Source organism: Pteropus medius, unplaced genomic scaffold (genome assembly GCF_902729225.1).
Source record: "Pteropus medius unplaced genomic scaffold, Ma_sr-lr_union100, whole genome shotgun sequence".
NCBI classification, from domain to species: domain Eukaryota; kingdom Metazoa; phylum Chordata; class Mammalia; order Chiroptera; family Pteropodidae; genus Pteropus; species Pteropus medius.
The window spans coordinates 24,955,921-24,983,392 of NW_024342471.1; the positions used below are offsets into that span (position 1 = coordinate 24,955,921).

The window sequence follows — 27,472 nt, forward strand, 5'->3', positions numbered from 1 at the left end:
CTTTCACAGTTGCCCTGTCCCCCGCACGCTGATGTCACAGCCGCACGTCCAAGGCCAGGTCTGGAGCCCCACTTGCCTTTCTGCACTGTCAGCAAATCCCCGCAGACGCACCTGCATTCGCGGTGACCGCCGCTGTCTCAGCCCAGGCCAGGCCGAGGGGCTCGCGCAGCCTCTGTCGCACGGCCCCACCCCCAGGTGTTCACGGCTGGTTTCTGTGAAGGGCTAATTTTGTAGAGTTTTTATTTCTTGGTGTTAGGTCACTGCAACCCTGGGATAAAAATAGGGATAATTAGTATGTTACGGATTAGACTCTGCATTTCTAGCTTTGTGCCACTTCCTCTAATAATACCAATTTTGGTGACACATTTCCTAGAGTCCCAGACTTGCTTCGAATGCTAAAACCCTCCAAAAGCCGATTATAGGATAGACCTGTTTGCTTTAAAACCTCGAAGAAGGGTTTGGTCCCGCTCCGACCTCTGGCTCCTACTTTCTCTTTCCCCTGCCTTCCGAGGCCCGTCTTGATTTTCCTGTTCTCCGTTCAGGCGCTGCTTCCTTTCTCCCTGAGGCTGGTGTTTTCGTTGATGGCTGAACACATGGGCTCTGTGTCAGTGGCCAAGGGCCCTTTCCTGGCGAGCTCCAGAGTCTCCACCAATTAATTGGGTGGGAAAACTTGAGTTAGGCATCCCAGTTTCATCCACGCTGGGAGTACATCGGGTGCACCTGTCACTTGAGCCCCGAGGGTCACAGCTGTAGCATTATTTCAGCATGAGCAATTCAGTATTTAATGTTCCTTGGAAAAATGAGTTACTCCAAGCTGCCGCTGTTCACCTATTAACCCTTATGGTGTTTCTTGGAGGGCGGGCGGGGGTTGGGGTGCTGTCCGTAACTGGCTGGGCCCGCACGAATGGCACACCCTTCCCGACCCCCCATCTTTTAAAGACTGTTCTACCTAGTGGAGAACGGGCTGTGAGACAGCATCTTATGCTTCTGCCGCCGCCACAGCCTTCTAGGGGGAGAAGTCAGAGTTTCATGTCACCCATATCTTTACCTGCATAGTCCGAGCACTGCTTTCCACGGGTCGGCACTTAGACCAGCCTGCCATCGTTGGCAAGTCTTTTCTTCTGGCGGGGTGGGGGGGTGGGCAAGTCTTAATTTACAGTTGTTAAGTGCTGGGGCGGTGGGGAGTCGGTCATTAATCAGATCTTCTCTTTTTATGTAAATGCCTCCCAAAAGCAACACGGATTTTAAATGTGTCCTCCCAGTAGCTGAGCCCTTCTGTCACCTGGGTCTTCGTGAGTGAATTGGCCACCTGCAATTAATCCATCTAGTAGAAATGGTTTGAAAGCTGAGTTGTCTGCCTTCTGAAAGAAACTGGCTATATTTAGTTTTTAAAGCAAGCCTGCTTTGTGTTCTTTGTAAAGTCAGCGACATTCTTTCAATTTTTCGGTGTAATTAGCACAAAGGAGGTAATCTGAGAAGGTAGCAGAGACTAAAGCCACCGAGAGACAGGAATGTTCAAGAAAAGTGGGCAGAGGCAGCTTTCCCAGTGGCGAGTGGCATGCAGAGACCAGGACGTGGCTGTGGGTACGGCTCAGGTCTGCAGCTCATAAAAATGTCATCTTTTCGTTGGATCCTCAGGCTGGTTGCGAATGTTTGATGCTTTAGCTGAATAATTTTCTCCTAACTTCCAGAGGTCGGCAAGGACCGTAGAAAGCCACATGCTATCTGGGCTCTGCTGCTCTCGGGCGGGCTCCTAACAAACAGGCCAGGGTGGGAGCTGTGAGGCCTGCCAGGCCCTCGAGAAACTGCTGAATTGGCGTGGGGGTGGGGCGGGGGTCAGCCTCTGGGCTCCCCAGCAAACGCTGCATTGTGACCAAAGGGAGGCCAAGTGGAAATGGGGCTAGGAGGGCAGGCAGGGCTTGTGTGTAGCCACGTGCGAAGGAGGACACCGCCTTCCTCATCTGTGAGCCAGGCCTTCGCATCCCCGCGTCCCCATGGCTCCCCCCCCAAAGTCAAACCCAGGGAGACAGGTGGAACTAAGCTATAATTACACATTTTTTATTTCAATTTAAACGTGTGTGGGCAAACACAAAAAGATGAAGAGGTACCTACGTTTCTAAATGAATTAAACGTGTGACTAATTGTCACATTAATTGCTTAATGCAGGGTTTACCAACAGCGGATGGGACTGGGACAAGAAGGGGGGTTTCAGTTGCAGAGGCAGATGACACCCGCAGCCTCACCCCCATCTCTGTCGTCCCAAACTGAGGCTACTTCCTAATTGCAAGGCTGTCTGGGAATGATCAGCCACTTTGGTTGGTAGGTAAATAAAGACCCAAGATATAAAACTTGTATTTAGCCGTTGTTTCATCTGTGTATATGTAGACACAGAGCAGCACTTAAGGAAAGGAAATTTATCACCTGATTATTCCAGAGCCTTTAATGCTCTAAACTCTTAATTATACAGGGCTAAATTTGAAGACTTGGATACAATGAAAAAAAACTAAAATCTTTAAAATGAGATCGTTGAGGGCTGATCTCATTTGAGGAGGAGGTCTCAGCAGTCTCTTGATTGCACCAACTTGCTTTTTGTTTCTTTCCTGTTCTTATTTAGCAAGATGTTGGATCAAAATGTGATATATATTATCTGGCACCTTATAAATAAAAACAAAAGTTAGCTGGACTGTACCCTTTTAACTAGTCCTCCCTGCGCAGTTCCCATCCTCAAGGCCAAGTTAAACATCCTAGACAACAGGTTTCCCCATTACCTTCATCCTCGTGAAAATTTTTCTCCTCCAGAGAAGTTAAAGATGGTTTAGGACAATTGACTTCCCTGCTGTAGAGTGGTGACACTTTGTTTTTACCCAATTAGTGGGTCCATTGGTCTGTGTTTGGTGTCATCATGCCCATAATCCAAATTGTCCAGCTAGACACTTCAGCCCAGGCGAACGTGGGTAGTGTGTTATTTAGGTTTAAGCTTTAACAAGGACAGGGCAGTGCGCGTAGTCTGTTTTTTTATTGTTTCCCCCTTTCAAAGTAGATGCTGACTTTGTTAAAACTTTATTCCCACCCACTCTGGGGCTCCTGGGGACCTTGTGACAAAGGCACTAATGACCTTGGGAACTGGGCCTCCCAGGGGACGAGGAAGCCCCTCTCATAGATGCGTCCCACCTATCAGGGTCAAGAAAGGTCAGTAAAGGTGCAGAAATCCTGTAGCCCTCATGTTTGGGCCATGATTTTAAGTAGATGCTTCAGCAGCATCTTAAAGCCACTGGCTCAAGAAATTGGGTCCACATTGGGCGGTGCAGTGCGCCCAATTCTGTTTAGAAGAGTATATTCAGAATTTTGAAAAAATGTCTTAAAATCAGTCGATGGAAATTAAATAGGGAAATTTCATATGGCCACTAGTTAATTCCTCCCTGGAGTTCAAGTCTTCTGACGTGAAGGGCCGCTAACTTACACATTGTTTCATTTAGAGTGCAAGTTTAAGACCACTTGTGGTTGAAGTAACTAGCTAGTGAATATGACAAGAAAAAAAAAAAAAGCCCTAGGTAATCACTACAGTCAGTTTTTAAGAACTTTATGATCCTAAGGAATAGGACCTTCTTGCCAGGAACTAACTGGGCCTGGGAGAAGGCTTTTTACCATACCTGCCTTCGTCACCTCTGCAGCACAGGTGTCAAGCCACACGTGCAACCATACTTCCAGTCATTCTAGGGAAATACAAGTGCAGAATGTGCTTTAAAGACAGCGCACTGTGGATGCACCAAACACTATTATTAAAACCTCACAGTCAAGGTTTCTGCTTCGGTGCAAACCTATTTATTGTTTCCTAGGCTATTAAAGTAATGTTATAATTATATTTTCTCTGGGCTCTTACAGCAGTCTCAACTATTGAAAGGCCAAAAAGAACACTCTTGTCCAAAAACCGAATTGCATCATTAAGCATAGTGATATTTTCAAGATTCTAGTCTGTTGCTTATAGAAGCAAATGCGTTCTCACTCAGACAGGAAGATGCAGAAGCGCCAAGGACACGTCCACCCATAAATAGGACGCTTACAAGACCACGAGACTCAAACCCTGACATGCGAATTCATCCGTTGATTGTAAAACACGCAGTGTTGGAAAGGACATTTGCTAGGCCGTCCCTCCGTGCAGCATGTGACACCATCTGTTTGACCAGGCTGTATCATTCGGTGACCTAGTGTTTTAGGTAGGGGTGTGTTATTATCCCAACTTGCTGGCTTCGGCTGGAGACAAATCACCTGAGCCAGGGACCTGTGCCCTCCCTAGGCACTTCACACCCAGGACATTCTGGCCATATGTCCCTCTCCGGACCATGACGTTTCCACCACTTCCATCTCTCCCTGAGCCAGATGAGAGGCCCCTCCGTTTGAAAAGTCTCTAGCCTGGGCTGTTCCAAGAATTATGCTAATGCATTGTTCTACTCTTAAAGGATAAACCAGGTACTTAAAATGGTAATGACCTAGTAAAATAAATTACTAATTCATATGAAAAGGTCGCACATGATGGCCTCCAAATCAGAAAGACTTTTTTTTTTTTTTTTTTAAATTATAATCGTTAAGGCCTGGGTAGGTCAAATGCAAGACTGAAAAACAGACAGTGTCAGCTCACCGTGCCAATTAAGTAAAAGCTCATCTTTCCCTTTGTGTCGAGTGAAAACAGAAAGCGGAACAGACCACAAATGGGCCTGTGTCCCTGAGCTCGTAGTGTCATTTGCTTACCTGTAAACCCTTGAGTCCACCTGCTGTCATTTATTTACAAAGTAAATGCTTTATTTGTCCATCAGTGGTTGGTCATAATAAAATATAGGTGAAACCTACACTTAAAAATTTTTTTTTCAAGGATGGCCTGCCAGGTTAGAAGGCAGAATGACTGAAGCCTGACCTTGCTTTATACACTTCTAGGACAATAGTCCCGATTGTGCTTGGCCTGTAATATGTGTCAGTATGACATGGGACAGTTTCATTCCTTTCAGAGTTTAGGCCTGATAACCCAACTCAGGGATCCCCGAAGGCGACTCTGCGTGACGGTCCTCTAGTAATGTGTAGCTACTGGCCTAAGTATCAAGGTGGATGGAGCTGGTTCCTATCTACCTTGTTCCGCTTAAATACAACGCATTTGTGCTTTGACACATTAGAAGCAGGGAGGAAAATGCTTTGAACAAATGGAGCGTAACAAAAATCTCTGATCTGTTCCTCCTTAATCTTCATCGGTTTTTTTAAAAAAGACAATCGATTAATGAAATTCAACCAAGAAGTTTTTATTTAATATGTAAAGATATAACACCGGGGCCCTGTTTTCGAGTAGTTACTCAGCTGGTTGGTGAATGATTGTGAGTTGTACTCTCAAATAGCCACGTAGGCATTGACTGTAAGGCCTTCCTCGTCGCTCAGCTTCCCAGTACGTGCGGGTCTATCGGTTCAATATTCTTATCTGCTTGTTTATGTGAAAAGCATCAACCTAGGAGTTGTGCCTTTGAGCTTTTTTTCAAAGGGTGTATTTTTGTGTGGAAAAAGAGGCCAAAATCCAAAGCGTGACAAAGTCCCCGCTCAGTTTGGTTTGGACATGGGGGGAGGGCAAGCGCAGCGACTTTGCAGCAGAGTTCGAAAAGTCGGGAGGCCCCGGTGAGGCAGAGTCGCAGCTGCAGGTGATGCCGTCTGGCCTGCAGCTTTTGCTTCCTGTTCTGAATCCCAAGTGTTCTTTGGTGACTTTGAATTGTTCTTGTTGCCCATCCAGATCCAGATAGAAAACGAGGCCTTGTAGAATGCCAGCGGAGGTGTAGCTGAAGGAGCAAAAGAAATAGTAGTCTGTGACATCTGCATCTGTCACGCTTTTCCTTTGAGTAGAGCAAGCGGGATAAGGGCAATTTTAATAGTCTTCTCGAATGGTTAGTGGTGTCTTTCTATTTTCAAAGAAAACTTAAAAACTATTGCAACAATTTGCTCCAAGGCCTCTGGAAGTATCAGACATCACCCCAGGCCCCTCGATGTGTCAGGCGTGTTTTCCCTCACGGGTGGCCTCCCTTCCTTCTCTTTTTTCCCTCAGCATCTGAAGTTTTACTGTTTAGAAGTCAAGGTTGAAGGTGGCCGAGTTCATGATCACTCTGTCCACCTGAGTGTGTCTGCAGGTAGGCCTGCCCCACACCAAAGGCAGTCGCCATGTCTTAGCCTGATCAGCTGGCTACTCCAGCTCACCTGGGCACCAGGTGGGCTTGGTGGACCAAACAGCTATTGAGTGAATGAATGAATGAATCAATGAATGGTACTGAAGACACCCGGGCGGCAGCAAGTGACTCAGCCAAGGTCCCGGGAAAAGTGAGCAGCGGCCCAGTCACTGGTTGAGAACTTGGCGTCGGGGCTCTTAACCTGGGGCTCTCTGCCGTACCCTAGTGTGGGGACAAGAGTGGGGCGGGGGCACTTTGGGATTACAAGCAATCTGCAAAAAAAAAAAAAAAAAAAAATTCTTGTTCAATAAACTACTTTTCCCTCTATTCCAGACGCCTCGCCCGCGCGGCACCCAGAGCGGGCCGCGGAGAACCGGGCCACCCCGTCTCCTGCCTGGGAAGACGCCGCGTGCGCTACTCCGCAGCCGCGGCCACCACGGCTTGGCCCGCATGCCCCCAGCACGCTGTCCGCCGCCTGCTGCTTCTGGCAGTGCTAGTTCCGCGCCCGCAGACCACCTCTCGTCCGCTCTCAACCCTTTGCAGGCGTCGCAATTAGCCAGGCTCGCCGACAGCCACCTCCGCGGGCGCGCGCCGCCGGGAGGGCGGGGTGGGTGGCGGTCCCCGCGTGCGCTAACCGGGAAGCTGGAGGTAAGGAGGCGCGCAGCAGGGGTAAGCGCCGCCGTCGCACACTTTGCACGCCGCCCAGGGCTACACCACTCACCGAAAATTGGGAGGCAGGTCTGGGAGGCGGGGTCCGGTGCCCACCACCTTGGGCGCCCCCGCGTTCCCCGTTGCTGCGCCGCCCGCGCCCCGCGCCCACTCCCGCGTGGCCCCCACACCGGCCCGCACCCCCAGGGTGCGTGGCGGCCCATTTGGGCGCGTCTTCCGCGCGCCGATTTTTCGGCTTCCCCTTCGGTTTATATGGGCCGCCACTGTGGGTCCGTCCTCTGAAGAGGCTGGGGCGTCATCGGGCTGGTTAGGAGCGCTGGTCTTCGGCGGGGACACTCAGTCGCGTCGGCACCGCGGAGCGGGCTGCGTCAGGTGGCTGGCCCCGCGCGGCGCTCGTTGGCTCGCCGGCTCTCTGGCTCCGGGCTGCGGCGCCGCGGCTGGAGCGAACCCCTGTCCCGGCGCGGGGCGGCGGCGGGCGGCCGGCAGGCACTGCCTTGCGTGTGAGTGCACCTCACTCACATGTAAGTCCGGGTGCCCCGTGGCCTCCCGCGAAGTGCGAGTCGCCCGGCGCGGGCAAGAGCCACCGGGGCCGGGACGGGGCAGGGGCGCCCCGGCGCTGCCGCCTTGCCCCGCGCCTCCCGGGCACCCCCCAATCCTCTCTTTTCTCTTCTCTCCTCTCCATTGGCGCGCCCAAAAGAGCCCAGCCAAGGAGCGCCTGAGGGTAACGGCGACCTCGCGCCATCGCGCCTCTCCGCACTTTTGTTGTTTGAGTTGTTTGACATTTCTCGGTGCTTTTTGGTTTCTCGCTGTTGTTGGGTGCTTTTTGGTTTGTTCTCGCCCCTTTTTCGTTTGCTCATCCTTTTTGGCGCTAACTCTTAGGCAGCCAGCTCAGCAGCCCCAAGCCGGGCAGCCGCGCTCCGCGGCCCCGGGGCAGCGCAGCGGGGTCCCCCGACACGGGGCGCACGGGGGCCGGCCAGGCGGAGGCTGGGGGCAAGCAGGGCGCCCGGGCCAGGCGGGAGCCGGGCACCCCGAGGTGGCCGAGCCACCATGCTGAAGATGGCCATGAAGATCAAAGCCCGGGCGGCGGAGAGCGAGGAGAAGGCGGCGGCGGCGGCGGCGGCCGCCGAGGTGGCTGCAGAAGCCGCGGCGGCGGCTGCAGCGCTGGCCGAGCCGAGAGAGCCGCCCGCGCCGCGGAAGAGCGGGGAAGCCGACGAGACCTCGAGGAACCCCAGGAACCCGGCGCGCGAGGCGCCCCCCGAGAAGTTCCTGACCGAAAAGGAACGGAGAAAGCTCGAGAAGAAGCTTCTGGAGCAAAGGCGAAAGGAGGAGAAGAAGAAGGAGAAGGAGAGAAAGAAGTTGGAGAAGATGCAGAAGAAGAAGAAGAAGAAGAAGAAGGGACTGGATGGCCAGGACGAGGCCCGCGGCCCGGAGGCCGCCGCCGCCGCCGCCGCCGCCGAGGGCGCCGCGGAGGGCGCCGGCGGGGGCGCAGAGGGCGCCGGCGTCGGGGGCACGAGTAGGGCCTGGGCCGAGTGGGACACGGACTCGGGCGACGAGGACGACGCCTACTACGCGGCGCCCCGCGTGGGGGGCGTCGTGTGGCGGCCGGGGCCGCTGAAGGCCGGCGCGCTGAGCGCCCACCTGCCCCTCGTGGTGTTCCTGGTGTTCTCCGTGCGCAGCCCCTCGTGGGTGCTCAACTTCCTGCTGCAGAAGCGCACGGAGCACGGCCGCGGCTGCGGCTTCGTGTTCGGGGCGACCTGCTGCTTCCGACTGTTCCTGGGCTGCGCCTTCTTCTCCTACTTGGGCGGCCGCGCCAAGCGCAGAGGCCGCGGGCGCTCCGGGGCCTCGGGGGCCTTCGGCTCGGGCCATGGCGCCCGGCGCCGGGGGCGCGACGAGAGGCTCATCTAGTGCGCCCTCCCGCCCCCACCGCCACCGCCACCACCACCACCACCGCCACCACCACCGCCGCAGACGCCACCATCGCTGTGCAGTGTGGAGTTTTATTAAGTCTTTGTGTGTGTGTGCGTGTGTGTGTATGGACACGTTTTCCTTTTCGGTTGCTCGCCTCGCTTTTTCCACACTCCCTGCTCTCTGGCTCTCTCTGTGTCTCTCTCTCCTTTTCGAAAATTTTCCGAAGTCCGGGCTCGGGCTGGCGCTCCCTCCCCTTCCGCCCACCCCGGCCCCTCGGCGGCGCCCGCGGCAGAGGGGGGGGCGGCGGCCTCGGGGGCCGCAGGGCGACGCGGCCCGGGGGGTGGAGCGTTGGCGTCGTGCGAGGGGTCGTCACTGGCTCGGAGCCGCCCCCTCTCCCCCCGCGGCCGGCCCGGCAGGGGCCCGGGCCAGGGGGGCGAGGGGGTTGGCTCCCCGGCCTGTCCCCGTCCTGTCCCGGGCCGGGCGCGGGCGGAGGGACCCCCCTTCCTGGGCACCCGGGGGGCGCCTCCCTCCGCCGGCTCCCGCCCTCCCAGCGCCGCGGCCGCCGCTCCTCACCCCTCCTCCTCCTCCCACCCCCCTCGCCGCCGCCGCCTCCTCCTCCCCCCGCCTTCCCCCGCCCGTCGCGGCGGGCCCGGGCCGAGGCAATAAGAGCGGCGGCGGCGGCAGCGGCGGCAGCAGCTCCCGCAGCTCCTGCTCTGCTCCGCCTCGGCCCGGAGCGGCCATCAGAGCCCTCGGCTTCGGCTCGAGGGGCGGGGAGCTGCGCGCTCCCCTTGGTCCGACCGACACCACCCTCCCCGCGCGGCCCGCAGTCCGCCCCGCGAGCTCCTCCCCGAGGAGCCGAGCCCGCGCCCGGCCCGCCCGCCCGGCGCTGCCCCGGCCCTCCCGGCCCGCGTGAGGCCGCCCGCGCCCGGCCCGCCGCCGCCGCCGCAGCCCGGCCGCGCCCCGCGTCCCGCCGCCGCCGCCGCCGCCGCCATGGGCTGCCTCGGAAACAGTAAGACCGAGGATCAGCGCAACGAGGAGAAGGCGCAGCGCGAGGCCAACAAAAAGATCGAGAAGCAGCTGCAGAAGGACAAGCAGGTCTACCGGGCCACGCACCGCCTGCTGCTGCTGGGTAAGGGCGGGGCGGGGGGCGCCGGCCCCGGCCCGGCCCGGGGGCCCCTCGGGGCGCCCCGCGGGCCGCGCGCGCCGAGCCCGCCCCCCGCCCCGGGCGCGCGCTCCCGAGCCCGTCGCCCGCTCGCGGGCTCTGTCTCTGGGGGGCGAGGCCGGAAGGGGGACCCTGGGCAGATTCGGCTCCGGCGGGGCTCAAAAACGGGCTGGGGGTTTCGGTGGCGCGCGGTCTTCTCCTGGCCGAGCCGCTCGCCTCTCCCCGCCCCTCTGCCTTCTCGCGGGAGGCTCACACGACGCCGGGGCTTGGGTGCGTGTTGGGAGGAGGGGAGCCCCCACAGGCTCTTGGAGACTGCGGACAAAAAGAGGGTTTTGGGGACAGGAAATAGGGGTGGCGAGCAGAGTGGGAGGACCCGCCTCCTTGGGGTGTGATTTGTTGGGAGAGGAAGGGAGAGAGAAGCAACAGAAGAGGGAGGGGGGTGACGCGGGGGGCGCTGTGTGGCGGAGGGGCCCCTGCCTAAGGGAGGGTTTTGGCGGGGAAATGGCCGGGGCGGTGGACATCAGCCCCTCGGAAGGGATCGGGAGGGTAAAGGTGGTGCAGTGAGGGGAGGGGGCGCGGGCGAGTCGTGGCGCCGGAGTGGGGGGTGGGGGGGGAGGAGGGAGCGCGGCGGCCGCTGGGCGCGACTTGGTGCGTTTCGGGCAGGACATACTGTGTGTGTGCGCGGAGCAGACGTGTCCCGTGCCGGGACGGGCGGTGGAAGGAAGGGGAGAAATCAAATAAAATGAGACCGAAAAAAAAAAAATGGAGTTAGTACGCTAAATGCCCAGTGAAGCCAAATGACACGTCATTTTTACAGTATGACCTTTTTTTCCCCTTCCAGACATGCAGGCTTTTTGAAAAGCAAAGAAGAGAATTGTAAGCAGCTGCTCTCGCTCCCCCCGCAGCAGAGTCCCCCCATAAACCATTAGCACACACACATTTTCGGCCACATTGAGAGTGCTTTGTGGGGTGGGGGGGAGACGTTCACAAATTAGAACTGGAAAATGACATTTGTCTGTAAATGGCTTCTTGGTCTGGAAATGGCGTTTTTTATCCTTTTCAGTGAGAGGGGAGGTTGAGAGCGCTCTAAGGAGAAGACTTTTTCCAGGTGGAAGGGGATAAAAGACGTTAATTAGATGTCAAGTGCTATTTGATTGTTTGGTTCTGGGTTTTCTCTTTTGATTGCGGGTTTTCCTCTGGCTGGGGGAAAAAAAAGGTTGGGGGGGTTGACTATAAGGAGATGATCTTTCCTCCTTTTTTCTTAAAGGTGCTGCTTTGGGAAAAAAATAAAAATAAAAGAAGCGTAAAAGACATTGTTGAAATGCCCAGAAGAATTACACAAGCATTAATTAGTATGGAAGTTTTCCACTTCCTGAGTAATGTGGCTATCTAAGTTAATTTGGTTAAGACCTAGTTCATGGTCACATTTCAACAAAACAGTGAGATGATGAATATAATGTTAAAAGCCTGGGGTGTTCTTTCTGGTAGTGTTTGGGGTTTTTTTGCTTTGTTTTGTTTTTTGGATGGGTCATGTCTTTGTTCTCCTGGGTCCAGATTTATATAAAGCGGAAAATAAGTCTCTCTGGTATTTGTGCATTTCAGTAATCACATAGACACATACATTGAGGTCTTGTCTCAAACTTCTAAAGGTAGGATTATGCTATGTGAATAACATGCATATAATTTGATTTCAAAGTATAAGCTTGGAAAAGTCTAGAATCCCCTAGGAATGCTATCTTGCTATCTGAATACTAATTTAAAACAAGTGTGATGCTAATAGTACCTAAATTTCTAACACCTTTGGGCAGTGATTACAAAGTCTCCACTTAATTTGAGACTGTGACTGAACATACTTTGCATCACTATGGGCTAATCTTTCCCAGGCGTAGTAGTCTGGCTACGTTTTAATCACAATTTGTTAGCCTCTGGCACAGGTGTCTGCAGCCCAAGCCAGGGCAGCACAGTTTGCATTTTTAAGTGGTGATTCTCACCAAATAATGCCCCAAGTCCTGTTTTTTAATTCATTTTAATTTGGTGACATAAAAATGGAGTGAATTACAGTATCACAAAAGATCCTACAGTAATTTTTCAGCCCAGTTCTCTAATTTTATAAATGTGGAAACTGAGGCACAAGTCTGTTTGTGCTTATGAAAGAGAAGTGTAACATAGCCTGACACTTCTGAAATAAGAATCAGAGATTCTGATGAATACGACGTTTTCTCTTCATGGAATCTCTTAATAGTACCTTTAATATTTTAATTTATGAGAGTTAGGCTCATTAAGATAGAGTGTTTGCTTTGAAATCAATGTTTCTGTGGAAACTAATTTTAACTTTTACAGATATTGATTACAGCCTTGTGAAAAGGCGAGAGGAGGAGGAATGCTTTGCTCTCTGGGCAGTAAAACAAAACAATAAAAATAAAAGTGAAAAAGACGGTAAAAAACCAAACAGGTTTGTGTGGGAGGAGGGAAAAAATATGGTTCACACAACAATTATTTGATGGAGAGGGAGCGTGTGTACAAAAAGAAAAAAAAATAAATGCAATCCTCCTTCTGGCTTGGTGGAAATGTCTTGTTTTAAAATGTATTTTTACAAATGAAAGGTGATTTAAAATGGAGGCGTGTGTCCCTTGGGGAAGGGCTTGAAATCTTTGAAAACGCCGTGGTTTCCAGGAATGTTCTTTCCTTGTGATTAAAGTCTCGTCCTTTTAATAATTTTTTTCCAATTGTTGCTGCATGTTAATATGGTCGTCCTCAAGCGCTCTGTTGGATATTAAAATGTGTTTTTTGAGAAGATGACAGAAAATTGGTGGTCTCCCGTCCCCCCCCACACACACACACACACAACGTGGTTGTGGAAATCCAGAGACTTTACACAGTTTGCGGGGAAAGGAGGGTGGACAGCTGGATGAAATGTCACCCTGCGGCTCGAGGGGCTGGTTTTTCAGGAGGCGAAGGGGGGAGCACGCTTCGCAGAGGAGTCTCTGCATTGTGAAGTCGTCTGGGGGGGCTGCTGCGTCAGTGCGCGCTGGAGGATACTGCAGTATCTGGCATTGTTTGTGAACCCTGGGTGTTTTAACCATGAAAAATCCGACAAACAAGGCATTGGGTGGCGACGTACGTTTTTCTCTGTGCGCTTGCCAGTGACTCCCCAGACTGGAAGGGGCCCGCTGCGCAGCTCGAACTCAGTCCCCCCATGGCAGAATTGCGTCATTCCCTTTGCCCCTTTGCTACCCCACTCCGCAAATTTTAAAACAACCAAAAGAAAACCTGAAAACGGCAAAACCTTTCATTCTTGTTTGTTATCGCGATGGGCAAATACTGCAGGTCGAGCTGGACGTTAATTTCATTCTAGATGCGTCGACATGTCAAGGAAAATTGCAAGTCTGTTATGTTTGTCTTGTGTGTGTTGCTTCTGTGGAAAAAAACAACAGCCCTCTCACTGCCCAAAGTGTGTAAAATGCCTCCTTCATAACCTGAGACTGACTTTCATCTTCTAGGTGCTGGAGAATCTGGTAAAAGCACCATTGTGAAGCAAATGAGGATCCTGCATGTTAACGGGTTTAACGGAGAGTAAGTGTCAAAGCCAGGCTGCTGTCGGGGCACATTTTACGCAAACCTTCAGCAAGTTCAGGTCGCCTTGGGGGGGCCGGGCAGTCTTTCCCGTAATTTCTTCAGCCCACATGTTGGAAAGTCCTGGAAAACGCTCTTCAGCGCCCCCACCCCCACCCCCCACCTCCGGTCTTTGGTGCAGCAGCAAATAATAATAATAAAGCACCAGTCTTGAAAAAAAAAAGTCTCTTCCCTGGGAAAATAGCGCCCGTGACAGGGTCTCCTGCAGTGGGTCTCCAGCGTGGCTAACACCAGCCATGGCCAACCCCTTAGTCAGGCAGCACTGACCACTGCAGAGAGAGATCCCTCACTGCCCCCCAGCAGATTGCAGCTCAGTGCGCCAGGACAGGATGTTTTAAACTAACGGGGGAAACATTGTTTCATATTCTTACATAAAATTGGAAGAGGCGGTCCTTATAACCCTCTTCCCCCTTTTCGAAGTTGATATTACCGGCAAATCGTTGTTTCCCTGTTTAAAAATCAACTCTTGCTTAAAGAAACCAAAAAAAAAGACCATTTAAATGATGGGCAGGCTTGGAGTTAGGTACTTCCGGCCGGACCAAGGGGCATTTTTGCCTTTGAAATGTCCTTCCAGGCATCTGGGTATAGGACAATGTGACAATACCGCAATGAGAATGAAGATTAAAGGAAAGCACACGTGTATTAGGGGTGCAAAAGGTAGATGCGGGGTCCTGCTTGCTGGGCAGGGAGCACTCACGGTACCCTGAGAAGGTGCTCTCGTCCCGGGACCCCGGCAGGGTTCGCCAGCCTTTGTTTTCAGCAGTTAACCCCTCCTGATTACAATAACCCGAAGGCCCTAGTTTGCAGTTACTAGCTGGTTAACTCCCATTTCCTTTCCTAACCTGGATTCAATGGGAAACTACCCTTCAGATGCATCAGAAGGGGAGACTGAGTCAGGGCAGCATGGTTTAATTCAGTCACGCACCGGCGAACCCAGAAAAGGCCCAGTGAGAACCCCTTACTGTCGCCTGCCATGCACCCAGCGAACAAAGAATGGATTGTGTCACCTTTCAGAGCTAGAACTGCACTGAAGGTAGCTCTTCATGGAAAATTCTAGAATTCCTTAGATCAAATAATGGAGGGGCGGGGAAGAAAAGCATGACATTCGTAGACGTGGACATTTCGGTTGAGGATGTTTTTTATACTTTCACAGTGAGTTCAGACGGATGGGCTGTCTTAACCCATCTCACGGCTGACTCAGTGAGTTATTAATATGCACATACGTGCCACTAATTAAGTCATAAGTCACCTTCTTTTGTCACAAACCAATTCTGAAATTCTTAATTCTTTACCTTTCAGTAAAGTCCGGCCACCAGAGATGGCCATCGGTCAATAAACAGAAAGCCAGAAACGGGCATCTGGCTACATGAATTTGTCATTTAGAGAAAAACCTTGCGTCACAGTCCCCCTGCAGCCTGCCGGGGGTGCTTCTTCGCGAGGCTAGCTAAGCAAAATTAATCTGACCCTCTAATGTACCCTCTAGAGAAATATTTTGATTGAAACTGGACATTTTTAAAAGGATTTTGAATCCGCTGTTTACCTTAGCTCAAGTCCGACGGAAGGTAGCACATCCTTGAAATAATTTAAAGTTTTATCACTTCTGTAGATTGCTCCAAATCATTTTCAATTTTTAGAGACAGTATTCTCCCTAAGTGAACCCGTCTGTAATGCAGACGAGGCATTTAAACCAGAACTTCTCTTTTCTACTTTTTTTTTTTTAAAGAGGAAGCGACGTCCCCAGTTTGCCTGCTTTGTAGAGGAAAGCCATAGGTAATCTCCAAGGATGTTAAATTTAGCCTGTGAAAGTGACATACAGGGGAATTCTGCATGTGAGTCTAGAAACCTTATTTTTATCTCGTCCAACAGAGTCTCCTTTTTTTCTTTTTCCTCACTGCGGTATTGCAACAAAACGGCCTCCTCCTCCTCCAGGAGTTCCCTGTGAGACGGTGACAGCCGTCCAGCAGGGCTGCGGGGTCTTCTGCTCCCGCAACGTGCGCTTTGTTCAGTGCTGGCCTGAGCTATTAGACTTGCCTGACCTACTGCAGACTGCCGCGCGGTGCCATTTGCAGAGAAGCTGGTAGTTCTAATCTGACTTTGAGAAGCAGAGGTCAGATTCGGGGTTTCCTAACTCAGAGCTAACCCTTCCTTCCAATGAGTGCCAGAAGGAAAAAAAAAAAGTGCCATTAACACTGGTTGAGCTAATCAGCTAATCGATTATAAAACCGGAGAAGGCTTAGCCATGCTGCCTTCGCTCCCAGCTTCAAGGGAGGACCCAAAGCATTTATGAAGATGGGGTTTTGAGAGGGGGTTATTTTTTGTTGGTGGTGATTAGTTTGGTTTTCACAGTCCTGACACGGTTTTAATGGCCGACAATTTATGGGGAATTGTTACTTGTAAATGAAAACATTTTAGAGGCAGTCGCCCCGGCTGCCGGCGTGTGGGAGGTCATTAATATCGCTGCCCAGGATATCACGGGCAGGAGTCGCCGCGCCTGTGCCTGTCCAGGTAAACACTGGGGGTCAAGGTCTGGGAGCACGAGGAGCCTCCTTAGGCGCTGCAAGATAAAACACTGCTTTAGCCAGCTCCCCGATGCATGTACGGTTAGTGAAAGCACAAGAAAATAATTACCGGTCCCTTCTGTCCCAGACCAGAGTCTCCAGAGGGCTCTGCTAATACTGCAGCCAAGGTGTGGAATTCCTCCCTCCATGCCGGCAGTCCCAGGAGACGCTCCGAGTTAGCCAGAAAGGCGACCTCAGAATTAACGGGGTGGCGGCCCATCCCCGAGGAATGTAGAGGCTGGGTGGGGATTTTGTGAAACCGCGGTGCCTTGCAGATTAGGTGAGCTTTCAATCTCTCTTTAAAAGGGGCGGCGAAGAGGACCCGCAGGCTGCCAGGAGCAACAGCGATGGGTAGGCACATTCGAAACAGAAAAACTTCTCATCAAACAAACATGAAGCTCACACTGGGAAACTGAGGGCACAAAGCAGTCACTTCAGGCCATCGTCCATCTGGGTTTACATTCGCAAATGACATGATTTCATGACATTTCATAGCAGACGAAGTGCAAAACCATTTTTGGGGGGCCATCTTAAAGTATAATTAGCTCCAGCTGGGGGGAAGTTACAGATTTCATTATTAGATGGTCAGTTTAGGATTTTGCAAATTGATGTTTTTCCATATTTTAGCTCACCTGATTCTCCCCACCCCACCCCAGCTCCACTTGAATCTGCTACTTGTTTTTAAACTCCTCAGTTCCATCCACCTAGTGTGGTTGGTCTGATTTTAAAATTTCAGACCTTTTTGGGGGGAAAAAAAAAGTCCTTCTATTAAAATACATGATACCCCATCTTTCTTAATTTGGGGGTGGCGGGGAGAGGAATGCCCTGCGCCTTGCAGGAGGCGTCGTCAAGACTGATCTCAAAGAGCCTCTGGTCTTTTAAAGTTACCACGTTTCAGTCCGAGGCACTCTGCTGTGTTAGCTAGTGGATAGGAAGCGAACGATGGCACCCACCCTTCCCATTCATCGCCATTTCCCCCCACTTCCTGCATCCCCACTGCCCACCGCGCATGCCTGCCAGGGGACGCGCTCCGGCTCTGCTTGTGTCCATGCACTCACTGGGCAGCTGTTTCTCGGGGAGCCCATGCGCAGCCATCGACCTAGCCCAGGGCGTCTCAGAGCTGTGGCCGGGGAGGGGCGGGGCAAAGGCTGCCGGGGTCCGGACAGTCACTGACACATGTTTGTTCATCTGTTTTTTTTAGAAAGTAATATCCCTAGATGATGGCTACAGTTTCTCATCTTCCCGGCTATGTCCCATCACACTTTGCATGCTGGAATTATCCTGTCTTAGGGACTTCTAATAAGAATACTATTCTGTGGTGGGGTTATGGGGGAGGGGGAGGGGAATAAACGACCACCTAACCTCTAAAAAACTAAAAAACAAAAAAAAAAAACACAAAAACTCAAAAACCCACCAAAAAAAAATGGCATGAAATCCTTAATTGGCAAAAAATGTAGTGTAACAATTGAAAAATAGGCATCTACATAAAAAGTGACTAATTGTCAGTTTACTGTACCAAAAGTTGGCATTTGAGAAATGACACGTCTTTACTGAACAGCCTACTGTGTGCTAGATGCTGTGCTAGACCCTCGAACCCTACTAATACCTTGCCTGCACTTGTGTCTGTGACTGTTCTGCAAGTAAATATAACTATTAACATGCGTGATAAATAAAACTTCTCTGCATGTCTCCGCAGTCCCTGTATCTTGCGTCTGTCTTCTGTCTTTCTTCTTTTGTCTGTCTGTCCCCACAAAGGCACAAAGATAAGGTACAGAACTGAACTAGTGCCCCTTAGTGGAGGAGACAGGCGAGAACCCAGATCCTCTGCTCTGTACGGGGGGCGGAGGGGAGCTGCCATCACCAGTTTTCATAGTCCATGAGACTTCTAGCCGCAGGTGATGTGTTTTGGCTTTAGAGACATCTGAGGAACTTTCTCTGAATTTTTCACAATCAATGTTCAGTTCATTAAGTGATAGTAAAAATGACGACAAACCTGCCAGCCCCAGTATAATATCTCCATCTACATAGTAATTGCTTCAATGGCAGAATTTTATGTTTTAGTATTACACACCCGAATTAGATTTCGGATTTCTTTTTTAGCTGTTTTATACTTGATATACTCCCACACCTGCTCACATACGTAGACGAACACTGAGCACGTTCTCAAAATATCCGCATTTAAGACTGGAACGGTTCCAATTATCATACTACTACTTAGACCAAAAAATCAAGCTGAATGAAAGAGCCTCGTTTCTCGAAATAGTTTTCTCTGGCCGTATGTACTGCTGGGTATTTAATACGCGGACGCAGCTCATCTTAACTATTGTGGGACTTTAAACCCAAAGGGTAATGGCTCGTTGCCATGGAAATGGAGCCTGTTTTTAATGAATAGGAACGCATTTGTCCTGGGGTCGCAGGGGAGTTTGTACCCCTGAGTAATGAACATTGTGGGGGGGCGGTCAGACACCCACCCTTAACATCTAAATAACTGACTTGAGACTGGCACCGAGTCTGGGCATCCCTCTTAATTTCAAGAAGGAGCTTCCGTGTCCCACTCACGCGAAGCGGAGGGGGATCGAGTCAGACTTGAGGGTGCGGGCTCCTCCCCGCCCCCCGTTTGCCCACCCCTGTTGCGATCACACCTGCTCTTCATGGGCAGCACTCATTTCAACAGCCACGAGGGGGTTCCTGGTGCCACCTGCCGCCCCCGCCCCGAAACCTGTGCGGCCTTTCGCCGCCGGTGAGAGCGGCACCCCGGAAGCAGCTCCTTATTCTGGTAAACGGGCCGCGTCTCACAGGCCAGCTAAACAGGGAGGGGTGAGCGAGCTCAGAAGATGAGGACCCACCCCCCAGACAAATAAGCAGACACTTTGAAAGAAGAAAATGCTCAGGGAACATTAGCTATTACAGTTCGAAACAGGAAATACCAGGTTGCGGGCAGGGGGGAGGGGGCCTTTCAGCAAGCAAGCACATCACCCCCACCCCCAGTGGGGCCCCCCACCCACACTCCTAACACTGCAGCTGCTGCTAACCCCTTGCTTGTCCTCTGCACTGACTGTGACTGTGTTTTGACCCCGAGCTCCATGGCTCTTGGTGAATCAAGCAGGTGAATGCTTCAGAGATTGGGGATGGCAAGAGGGTCTTTTAAAAATTACAGCAAGAACGAGATAAACTCTGTCCCTTCTTCTGCCTCTGTGACTCACTTTCCCTCACTCTCAGTTTCCTCCTCGGGATGACAGCCACATGCCAGGGCCCAGTACACAGCAGGTGCATGTTGCTTGCTCGGCCCCCACTCGACCAAGGAGCAAGGTCGGGGCCATAGACGTGACAGGATTTATACCCCAAGATTACGCTCCCAGCTAGGGGTCCATCCTTGTTCCCTGTAAACAAACTCAAGAACTTCCCCTGGCCGACCTCTAAGGAAGGATGGTCTGACACAGCGTTTCACATGCTGTGGTGGGGTGCAGACACTCCATCAAGGGGGCCCCAGAAGCCAGGGTGTCCTTTAATAGTGACTGACTGCAGATCGCTCCACACGGGCCCTGCTGGAATATGTCCAAAGTAAAATGAAACATGACAGAAACTAACCCCAACTTAAAGAGGGGGACATACCCCACAATATAAAAGTCTCGTATCATGAAGACATCTGAGGACAGAATCTTTATTCTTAGTCACATGGAAGGATCCATGTGCAGTAATACACTTCACTAGAAACAGCCACTCCTGCTGGCCGCAGTGACAGACACAGTGACTGAATACGTAAACAACAGATTCAAAGCCCTGTCGTCAACACCCCACCTGTATTCAGTCCCGAGGAAGCCCCAGTGGGACCAGGGGACGCTTGTCCCCAGCCCCACGATGACACAACACCCCACCCGGGAAGGCAGCTGGTGCCGACTTCTGGTACAGTAGCCTGGCTGTCACCTGGCCAGTTTGCCAAGTGGCCCCATCGGGCATGTCCTCCAGACAGAGCTGCGAGCTTAGAATTTGAAACGTCCCCCCATTCAGGAACCCCCAGTCCTCGCAGATCTGAACCCACCACTCTGAGAACAGAATGCTATGCTTTGAGTCGGAGCGTCTGGACTGAAGCGGCACCGTCAGCCGACGTGATGCAATATGATTTCTGTTTTCCTTTTCAATCCCACTGTAGTGAGAAGGCCACCAAGGTGCAGGACATCAAGAACAACCTGAAGGAGGCCATTGAAGTAGGTGCTTGGGTTCTTTCTCGCTCCGCCAGCCCCCATCCAGACAGTGCCGCCCCCTGACCGCTTGCTAAACCCTTTCCAGACCATCGTGGCCGCCATGAGCAGCCTGGTGCCCCCCGTGGAGCTGGCCAACCCCGAGAACCAGTTCAGAGTGGACTACATCCTGAGCGTGATGAACGTGCCGGACTTTGACTTCCCTCCCGTAAGCTGCACCCTTGGGTGGTCGCCTCGGCCCCTCCCTTGCGCAGTTGACACGCCTGTGTCAAAGCTGCACTTCCCAAAACGTGTGTCAGTGGTACTGGTTCTTGGGAAAGAGCTAATTCTATAGAATCCTGAACATTAACACAAGAAGCTAACAGTGAGGGCTTTGCTCAGGACAGATGACAGCCTGTCACCTCTGTAAACCTAGGCTCACCCACCCCCGCAAGTAAACGTCACACTGTAATGGTACAGATCTCACTTGGTTACATACATGATGACTTTTATGAGAGGAAAAACGTCATGAGTTGTACCCTTAACTGTTCCTCGTACACACCTCATGACAGACAAAGCTGTACGTTCAGCATGGCACACACACGCTGATCGGCCAGCTGCTTGAAAGTCTCCCCAGATGCTGTGGACGCAGGAGTGAGGTGCCAGCTCCGAGTCGTAAATGGAGAGCCTTCTCATTCGAAACGCTTTACCATGTCACCTTTCCCAAGGTTTTCCTAAAATCGGGCCTCACCTCGGGGCAAGTGAAAAGAAATCTTTTCTCGATATTTAAAACAAAAGACTTTTCACCTAAATTATAACTCAGAGTTTCTTCTGCGCAGCCCGGTTGGCCTGTGCGACACTGTTTACAAAGATCTGTCTGCTCCATAAAAAACTGTCAGGAGCACAAAACTGCTCATAAACAAGCCTATACGTTTTGACCCCTTTGTGGGAAAAGAATAGTTTATAAGAGGAACAGGAAACAAGTTTATGCAGCCCAGAAGGGAAAGCCTGGGCCACGGTGAAAACAATGACTTATTGTTGCCTTTTTTCAGGCTTTCATGGGAATTTGTGCATTTTAAATGGGTGTGGCCACAGACATACATAGCAGAGAAAGCAGTATTGATAAGCATGGCTAGGTGAATTGTTTAAATAGCGTTTGTTTGGGAAAATGTAAACAGTACACATAAAGCGACACGCAGACTTCTTCATGAAATCCGATTCTGTTTCTAACAGAAGAATGGCAGCCTGTTAAAAAGGCAACACCTTTCATTCGTCCTGTTGATACCTAGACTTAAGTTCCCGCCTACTTCGAGCCCTTCTCCAGCTGAATTCACGCTGCGGGGCCACCCTTCCCTCCCCGCTAGTCAGAATGTCTGTGTCCCAGTGAAACGCAAGCCATAACCTACTGCGCTGTACAGCAGCCGGTCTAACCCCTTCTGGAAGGCCAGTCGCTGACAGGCCAGCAGCCCCCAATCACACTGTTCTTTTGGTAAAATCCTAGTTTTCCTTGAAGGCAAATTCAGTCCCAGCACATCTTAGGAAGGTTCTTTCTGTGCGTTAGTCCCTCGACCCGGCCGGTTGGGGAGCATGCGGGCTGCTGGTCCCGGCGGCCGTGGGCCCCAAGCCCCCGGGACGGGCCCTGGCCGTGCGCAGGCTCCCGCCCTGAAACACTCTCTCTGTGTGTCCTTCAGGAATTCTACGAGCACGCCAAGGCTCTGTGGGAGGACGAGGGCGTCCGCGCCTGCTACGAGCGCTCCAACGAGTACCAGCTGATTGACTGCGCCCAGTAGTAAGCGGCCTGCACCCCAGCACACGCGGGGCACACGCGGGCACACACGGGCGGCACAGCCCTGACTCCCACTTTGAAAGCCACTTGCAAATGAGTTCTTTTCACAGCAGCCAGCCAGTTATTCCCACCTGCAGTTAGAAAGTTCTCCTCTGATTCATTTGTTTTTCAAAGCCCTTAATTGCACTTTTTAGTGCAGTGACATTATTTTATATAAACAATTAATGCCTGTTAGAGCAGAATGATAATTATGTGCAGTGAAGTGACGTTCATAATTAATTAGCTTGAGGTAATTAATTGAATTGACCTTAGAGTATTTAGGGAGATAGGGCAGCTCTCACACTTGGGATAATGTAAAAATATTTTATTTTATTGCTGTAATCTTTTAAAAATAACAAACACATGCATCCCCCATCCTTGGTAGCTGGGGATCACTTGGCTATCTCTGCTGCCGGGGAAGTGACTGCAGTAGCTGCCAGGGTCCGATGTCACCTGGAGCCTGGGGAGCATTGGGAAAAGCAGTGGCATAAACCAGGGAGGAAGAGACAGCGGGGTCTCCCAGACCATGCTCCCCACACGTCGCACAAGCTCGTGTTGGAGTCTGTGAAACCTGTCGATTTAGTCTTCCCTGGCCCTGCCTTCCTGTAGGAAGTGCGTTTGATTATTTTCAATTGTCACATGTATAGGTGCTTCATAGCGTTTACTAGATGAGGAAGTTTGTATAGTTTTCACCAGGGACAGAAAAACAGCCCCATCTTGGCCAGTCCCTACGACCCCCACCCCCACCCCTTCTCCAACAAAGTCCCTAGTTTTCTCAAAAGTTTGAGCTAAAAGCTGGAAGTGCTAATTATAGTAACACAAAACAAATGGAAATCCTGGAATTGTTTGCGTTTGTCTTTTGGATCTCAGTCAGAAGTACAGGTTCAAGATGAAGGTTTTGACCGCTCCGGGAGGGGGCGGGGCGGACCGCGCATTAGTAGCAGTTAGGGCAGGTCTGTCGCCTTGTTTCTTACACCATGTAAAAGTTGTCTAATGCAACTTTTAATGTTTAATGCAACAGTAAGTTACTCTGGCAACTTTATCTGAAAATGGCAACACTTGCCCAGTTTATGGAAAGTTTTAAGGAAACTCGCAGGAAAAAGGCCATAGCCTAGAACTTTTATAAAATGTCTTCCGGGCCGGAGGATCGAAGCAGCCCGGGCACCAACCAGTCCGTCCGCAGCGGAACCGCCTCTATGTTAAAGCTGAGATACTGGTACCTTGCCCATTTCTTAAGCTGCCTATTTTTATTTGTTGAGCTGGGGTTTGGCTGGCCCCACTCCAGATGTGTCTCTCACAAGATTTGGTGCTGCTGTTCTATTAATAGAACTGTGGTTCTGTTGCCATGGCAACGCGCTGGAGGCCAGGGCTGCTGGGGAGCTATTTCTGGACTGGTGCTGTAATGTAAGACGGACTGGGCAAGTTGGCGTGCCCTCCTGCCAGACTAGCCGAACTGGTGGAGAGGAAGCAGGGGGAACTCACAGAATTTCGTTCAGGAGACTTTTCTCCCTGGGGCATTTTCTTTTCTGATCAGCCGGCTTTAAACAGTTCTTACGCCAACACCCCCTCCCTCACCACCACCACCCCCAAGAAAAGCTAGTTTTAGCTTTAATCTTTCCATATTAATTAAATCAGCCCCATCTTTCAAAAGTGACTTCTCCTAATGGTGTGTCCAGCCGAGCAACACGAGGGAACTAGCTTTCGCTTTGGGACCAGCCGCGCCTGCGGCTGCGGCTGCGGCGGGGGAGGGGGAAGCTGCCCTTCCGGGTGACACTTTCATCTTAGCGGGGGCCTCTGAGACCCCAGGCCCTGGGCGGGCCCGTGCCCCGGCTGGCCCTGAGGTTTTTTTGAAGCGCTCCGTGTTTCATAGCTGGAGAGCTGCATTTCATGGACCACATGGAGCGGAAGGACACTGTGTTGGCTTCCTGTTCGGTGTGGTTGGGGCAGAAAGGGCTCCTTCGTGTCAGCCTCTTTTGTTCTCTTTAATAAGTGAGATGCTTACAAGGTGGAAGGAAGGGATGCCCGTGCCGAGTAACTCAAGCCGTCTCCTTGTCCCTCGTCCCTTGCGGGGACAGCCCTCATTTCTTTTAAGGGTGCCTTTTTACGTTGTTTTAAAAAACTGACGTGGAAGTATGTAGATTTTCAAACTACCTGCCATTTGTCAAAGCCAGTGTGGAACTAAATTTTTTAGCCATCAAATGGCACAAGATCCGACAGGCGTGGCTTGGGACACGCTGCCGGTTGCTTTGCACAGAACCGACCTTTTACAATGCAGGCAGGACCGGGGCCCCTCCCTCTGCCTCTGCTGTAGCCCGGGGAGCCCCCGAGCCCCGCGGGCGCAGGCGGGCTCCCGGCGACTTCGCTGCGGCGGCGGCCGGTTGGCGGGGACTCTGAACACCCCGTGTGTCTCTTCCCCTCCCAGCTTCCTGGACAAGATCGATGTCATCAAGCAGGCCGACTACGTGCCCAGCGACCAGGTGCGCACAGGTTCCCTCCCCCCAAGCGAGTCGGGGGTCCGCTGCCCGGGCGACTCGCAGCGTCGCGGCCGCCGGGCTCGGGCCGCTGACTGGGCTTCTGTTCTAGGACCTGCTTCGCTGCCGCGTCCTGACCTCTGGGATCTTCGAGACCAAGTTCCAGGTGGACAAAGTCAACTTCCAGTGAGTGGCCGGTGCCCCTTTTCCCGAGTCAGGGGGCCCCGGGCGCTCCCTCCGGCGCGGGGTGCGGGCGGGGACGGCGTCGGGGTGACCGCGCCCCCTCTCTCTCCCGCTCCCGCAGCATGTTCGACGTGGGCGGCCAGCGCGACGAGCGCCGCAAGTGGATCCAATGCTTCAACGGTAGGGGGGACAGGCCGCTCCCCGCGAGGCATGTCGCTTTTTAGTTTGGGGGGGTCGTCTTCGCTTCTAACGCGCGTCGCCTTTGTTTCTCTCGTGCCGCAGACGTGACCGCCATCATCTTCGTGGTGGCCAGCAGCAGCTACAACATGGTCATTCGGGAGGACAACCAGACCAACCGCCTGCAGGAGGCTCTGAACCTCTTCAAGAGCATCTGGAACAACAGGTGGGTGGGGTGACGGCGGGGCCCCCGCCCGCGGGGTCCGGGCCTGCGCCCCGGGCCGTAACCGCGCCCCGCCGCCCCCTCGCCCTCCGCAGATGGCTGCGCACCATCTCCGTGATCCTGTTCCTCAACAAGCAAGATCTGCTCGCCGAGAAAGTGCTCGCGGGCAAGTCCAAGATCGAGGACTACTTCCCCGAGTTCGCGCGCTACACTACTCCTGAGGATGGTAGGTGGCCCCCTGCAGCCCCCTGCATGCACCCCTGCTGGAACAGGGCCCCGGCCCCCCAAAGCCCCGCTCCGAAGGCCCAGTGGGAGCGTGGAAAGCTTCCTTCGCCGGCCTGATCCGGCCCCTCAGTTACTCTAAGGGACCCAATCTCTTCTTCCAGCTACTCCCGAGCCCGGAGAGGACCCGCGCGTGACCCGGGCCAAGTACTTCATCCGCGACGAGTTCCTGGTGAGTTCCCAGGCCGCTCCTCTCTGCATTGCTCTCCCCGAGATGAAACCGTCCAGCCCCGCCTCCCCCTGCGCCCCGCCTCCCCCTGCGCTGGCAGCCGGTGCGAGTTCCAGCCCGCGGGCCCTTCCCGTGGTTTTGCTGGAACCGGCCTGTCGCCAGCCGGTCGTGGGGCCTCAGTAGGTGGCCCCGTCTGCCGCGCGGGGAGGGTTCTGGAGGGTTCGGGAGGGTTCTGGAGCTGCTGCTGAGCGCGTCGCGTCCTCTTCTGTCCCGCCGCAGAGAATCAGCACTGCCAGCGGGGACGGGCGCCACTACTGCTACCCCCACTTCACCTGCGCCGTGGACACCGAGAACATCCGCCGCGTCTTCAACGACTGCCGTGACATCATCCAGCGCATGCACCTCCGCCAGTACGAGCTGCTGTAAGAAGGGAACCCAGATTTAATTAAAGCCTTAAGCACAATTTATTCGAAGTGAAATGTAACTGTACACGCGGTTAGTCACCCACCATAGGGCGTGGCTAACAAAAGCACCCTTTCCTTCCCCCCGTGATTTTGCGAAACCCCCTTCTCCCCTGCAGCTTGCTTAAATATTCCAAATTTAGAACGCTTAAGGCGGCCTACAGAAAGAAAATAAAAAGGCCACAAAAGTTCCCTCTCTCTTTAAGTAAATGAAATAACAGCAGCCGACAGAATTAAATAAATATTGTCTTGTGCAGCATTAAAAAAAATCAATAAAAATTAAATGTGAGCAAAAGACGTGGCCTTGTGGGTTCCTTGCGGTTCCTAGCGAACACCTGTCACTCAGGGTGTCGCCTGCATCCACACACAGGTGCGAAGCCCATCCTGGGGGTTTGGAAAACAATTTGCAGATGCTACAGAAAGTCCACCCAGCCCTCCCAGACCCGGCCCCACGGGAAACCACTAGACTCCGTCAGGGAGTTCTGTACCTTTGACCTTCCCGCCCAGTCCAAAGAGCTGCCCAACAGACCACCACAGAGTGTCTGTTTACCCAGAGTCTCCCCAAAACAGGTGGTAGGTTTTTTGCTCCATGTCCAGCTTTGAGATAGGGACTCAATTATGTGGGGGGAATCTAGAAATGCAGTGGTTAAAATCAGAGAAAGGGGTTGGTCGTTCAAGCTGTAGGGCACAATGGACGTGTCCGGCAAATCACACTACACTTTAAATACCTCATGGTTTTGTCGGTTATGCCTCACGAAAGCTGGGGGAGGTGGGACGAGAGACAGGAAAGCTCGTGAAACACCTGGCTGGCCACCTAGGGGGAGTTTAAGTGGGATCTCCACCTCGTCCCATACACAAATAAGTTAAATGCGGGACAGTCACGTGTTTGATTACAAAAGGTCCTTTAAAAATGACTTTTTACAATTAAAATCTTGGTTCCTAAGAGGTGGCTTTAAGCAGGAACTCAGACCCAGAGCCACGAGGGGAGAGGGCGCGGTGGGAGCACCATGCGAAAACACCTCGCGTACAAAACACGACTGGGGGTGGGGGCTGCGTAAAGATCTGCGTAAAGAAGGGTTCGTTTTCCCTAATTAAGCAAAGCGCTAAGAATATAAAGCAAGCCCATCACAAAAATGGGCAAAGCACACGAACATGCAATTTAAAGATACGGTAACTAACACCGGGTGTAACGTGGAACCTCAGTCACAATAAAATGAAAGGCAAAGCGCCACGGCTGGGGGGCGTGGGGGCGTGGGGGCTGGGGTCATGCACATGCCACCCGTAGAGCAATGAGGGGCTGCTGCACCGGAGGTCCACTTGGGTTCCCTGGTCCTTCATCCCCACTGTCATCCCTTCAGCTGTGCTCACCCACGGTGTAGCTTCAC

General features: G+C 52.6%; 1 protein-coding gene and 1 long non-coding RNA gene across 7 annotated transcripts; one reads left to right on the top strand and one right to left on the bottom strand.

The window, feature by feature from the left end:
• Positions 1-5,269: 5,269 nt before the first annotated feature.
• Positions 5,270-6,445, bottom strand: LOC120603883 (uncharacterized). The gene is made up of 2 exons (XR_005653209.1): positions 6,220-6,445; positions 5,270-5,807 (listed from the first exon to the last, which is right to left on the bottom strand). It is a non-coding gene; the product is annotated as an uncharacterized LOC120603883 (long non-coding RNA).
• A 755-nt stretch (positions 6,446-7,200) lies between these two features.
• Positions 7,201-26,382, top strand: LOC120603882 (guanine nucleotide-binding protein G(s) subunit alpha). Of its 6 annotated transcripts, XM_039864712.1 has the most exons (14): positions 9,694-9,894; positions 13,428-13,500; positions 16,425-16,469; positions 17,320-17,322; positions 20,269-20,323; positions 20,406-20,525; positions 21,988-22,085; positions 24,544-24,598; positions 24,705-24,778; positions 24,897-24,955; positions 25,058-25,178; positions 25,271-25,401; positions 25,562-25,629; positions 25,906-26,382. In XM_039864712.1, exons 1-14 carry the CDS (start codon positions 9,756-9,758, stop codon positions 26,050-26,052), a joined length of 1,188 nt encoding a protein of 395 aa, XP_039720646.1. In that variant the 5' UTR covers positions 9,694-9,755; the 3' UTR covers positions 26,053-26,382. The 6 variants fall into 6 exon arrangements, with proteins under 6 accessions (XP_039720650.1, XP_039720649.1, XP_039720647.1 ...); XM_039864716.1 differs by lacking the exons at positions 9,694-9,894; positions 17,320-17,322 and adding an exon at positions 7,201-7,378; XM_039864713.1 differs by lacking the exon at positions 17,320-17,322 and having other exon boundaries at positions 9,425-9,894.
• Positions 26,383-27,472: the final 1,090 nt, after the last annotated feature.

Bases quoted from the DNA above. Each gene is read 5' to 3' on its own strand.
- LOC120603882 (XM_039864712.1), top strand. From the start codon at position 9,756: ATGGGCTGCCTCGGAAACAGTAAGACCGAGGATCAGCGCAACGAGGAG. The intron at 24,599-24,704 runs GTGCGCACAGGT...CTTCTGTTCTAG, and splicing joins ACTACGTGCCCAGCGACCAG to GACCTGCTTCGCTGCCGCGT. The intron at 25,179-25,270 runs GTGGGTGGGGTG...CGCCCTCCGCAG, and splicing joins AAGAGCATCTGGAACAACAG to ATGGCTGCGCACCATCTCCG.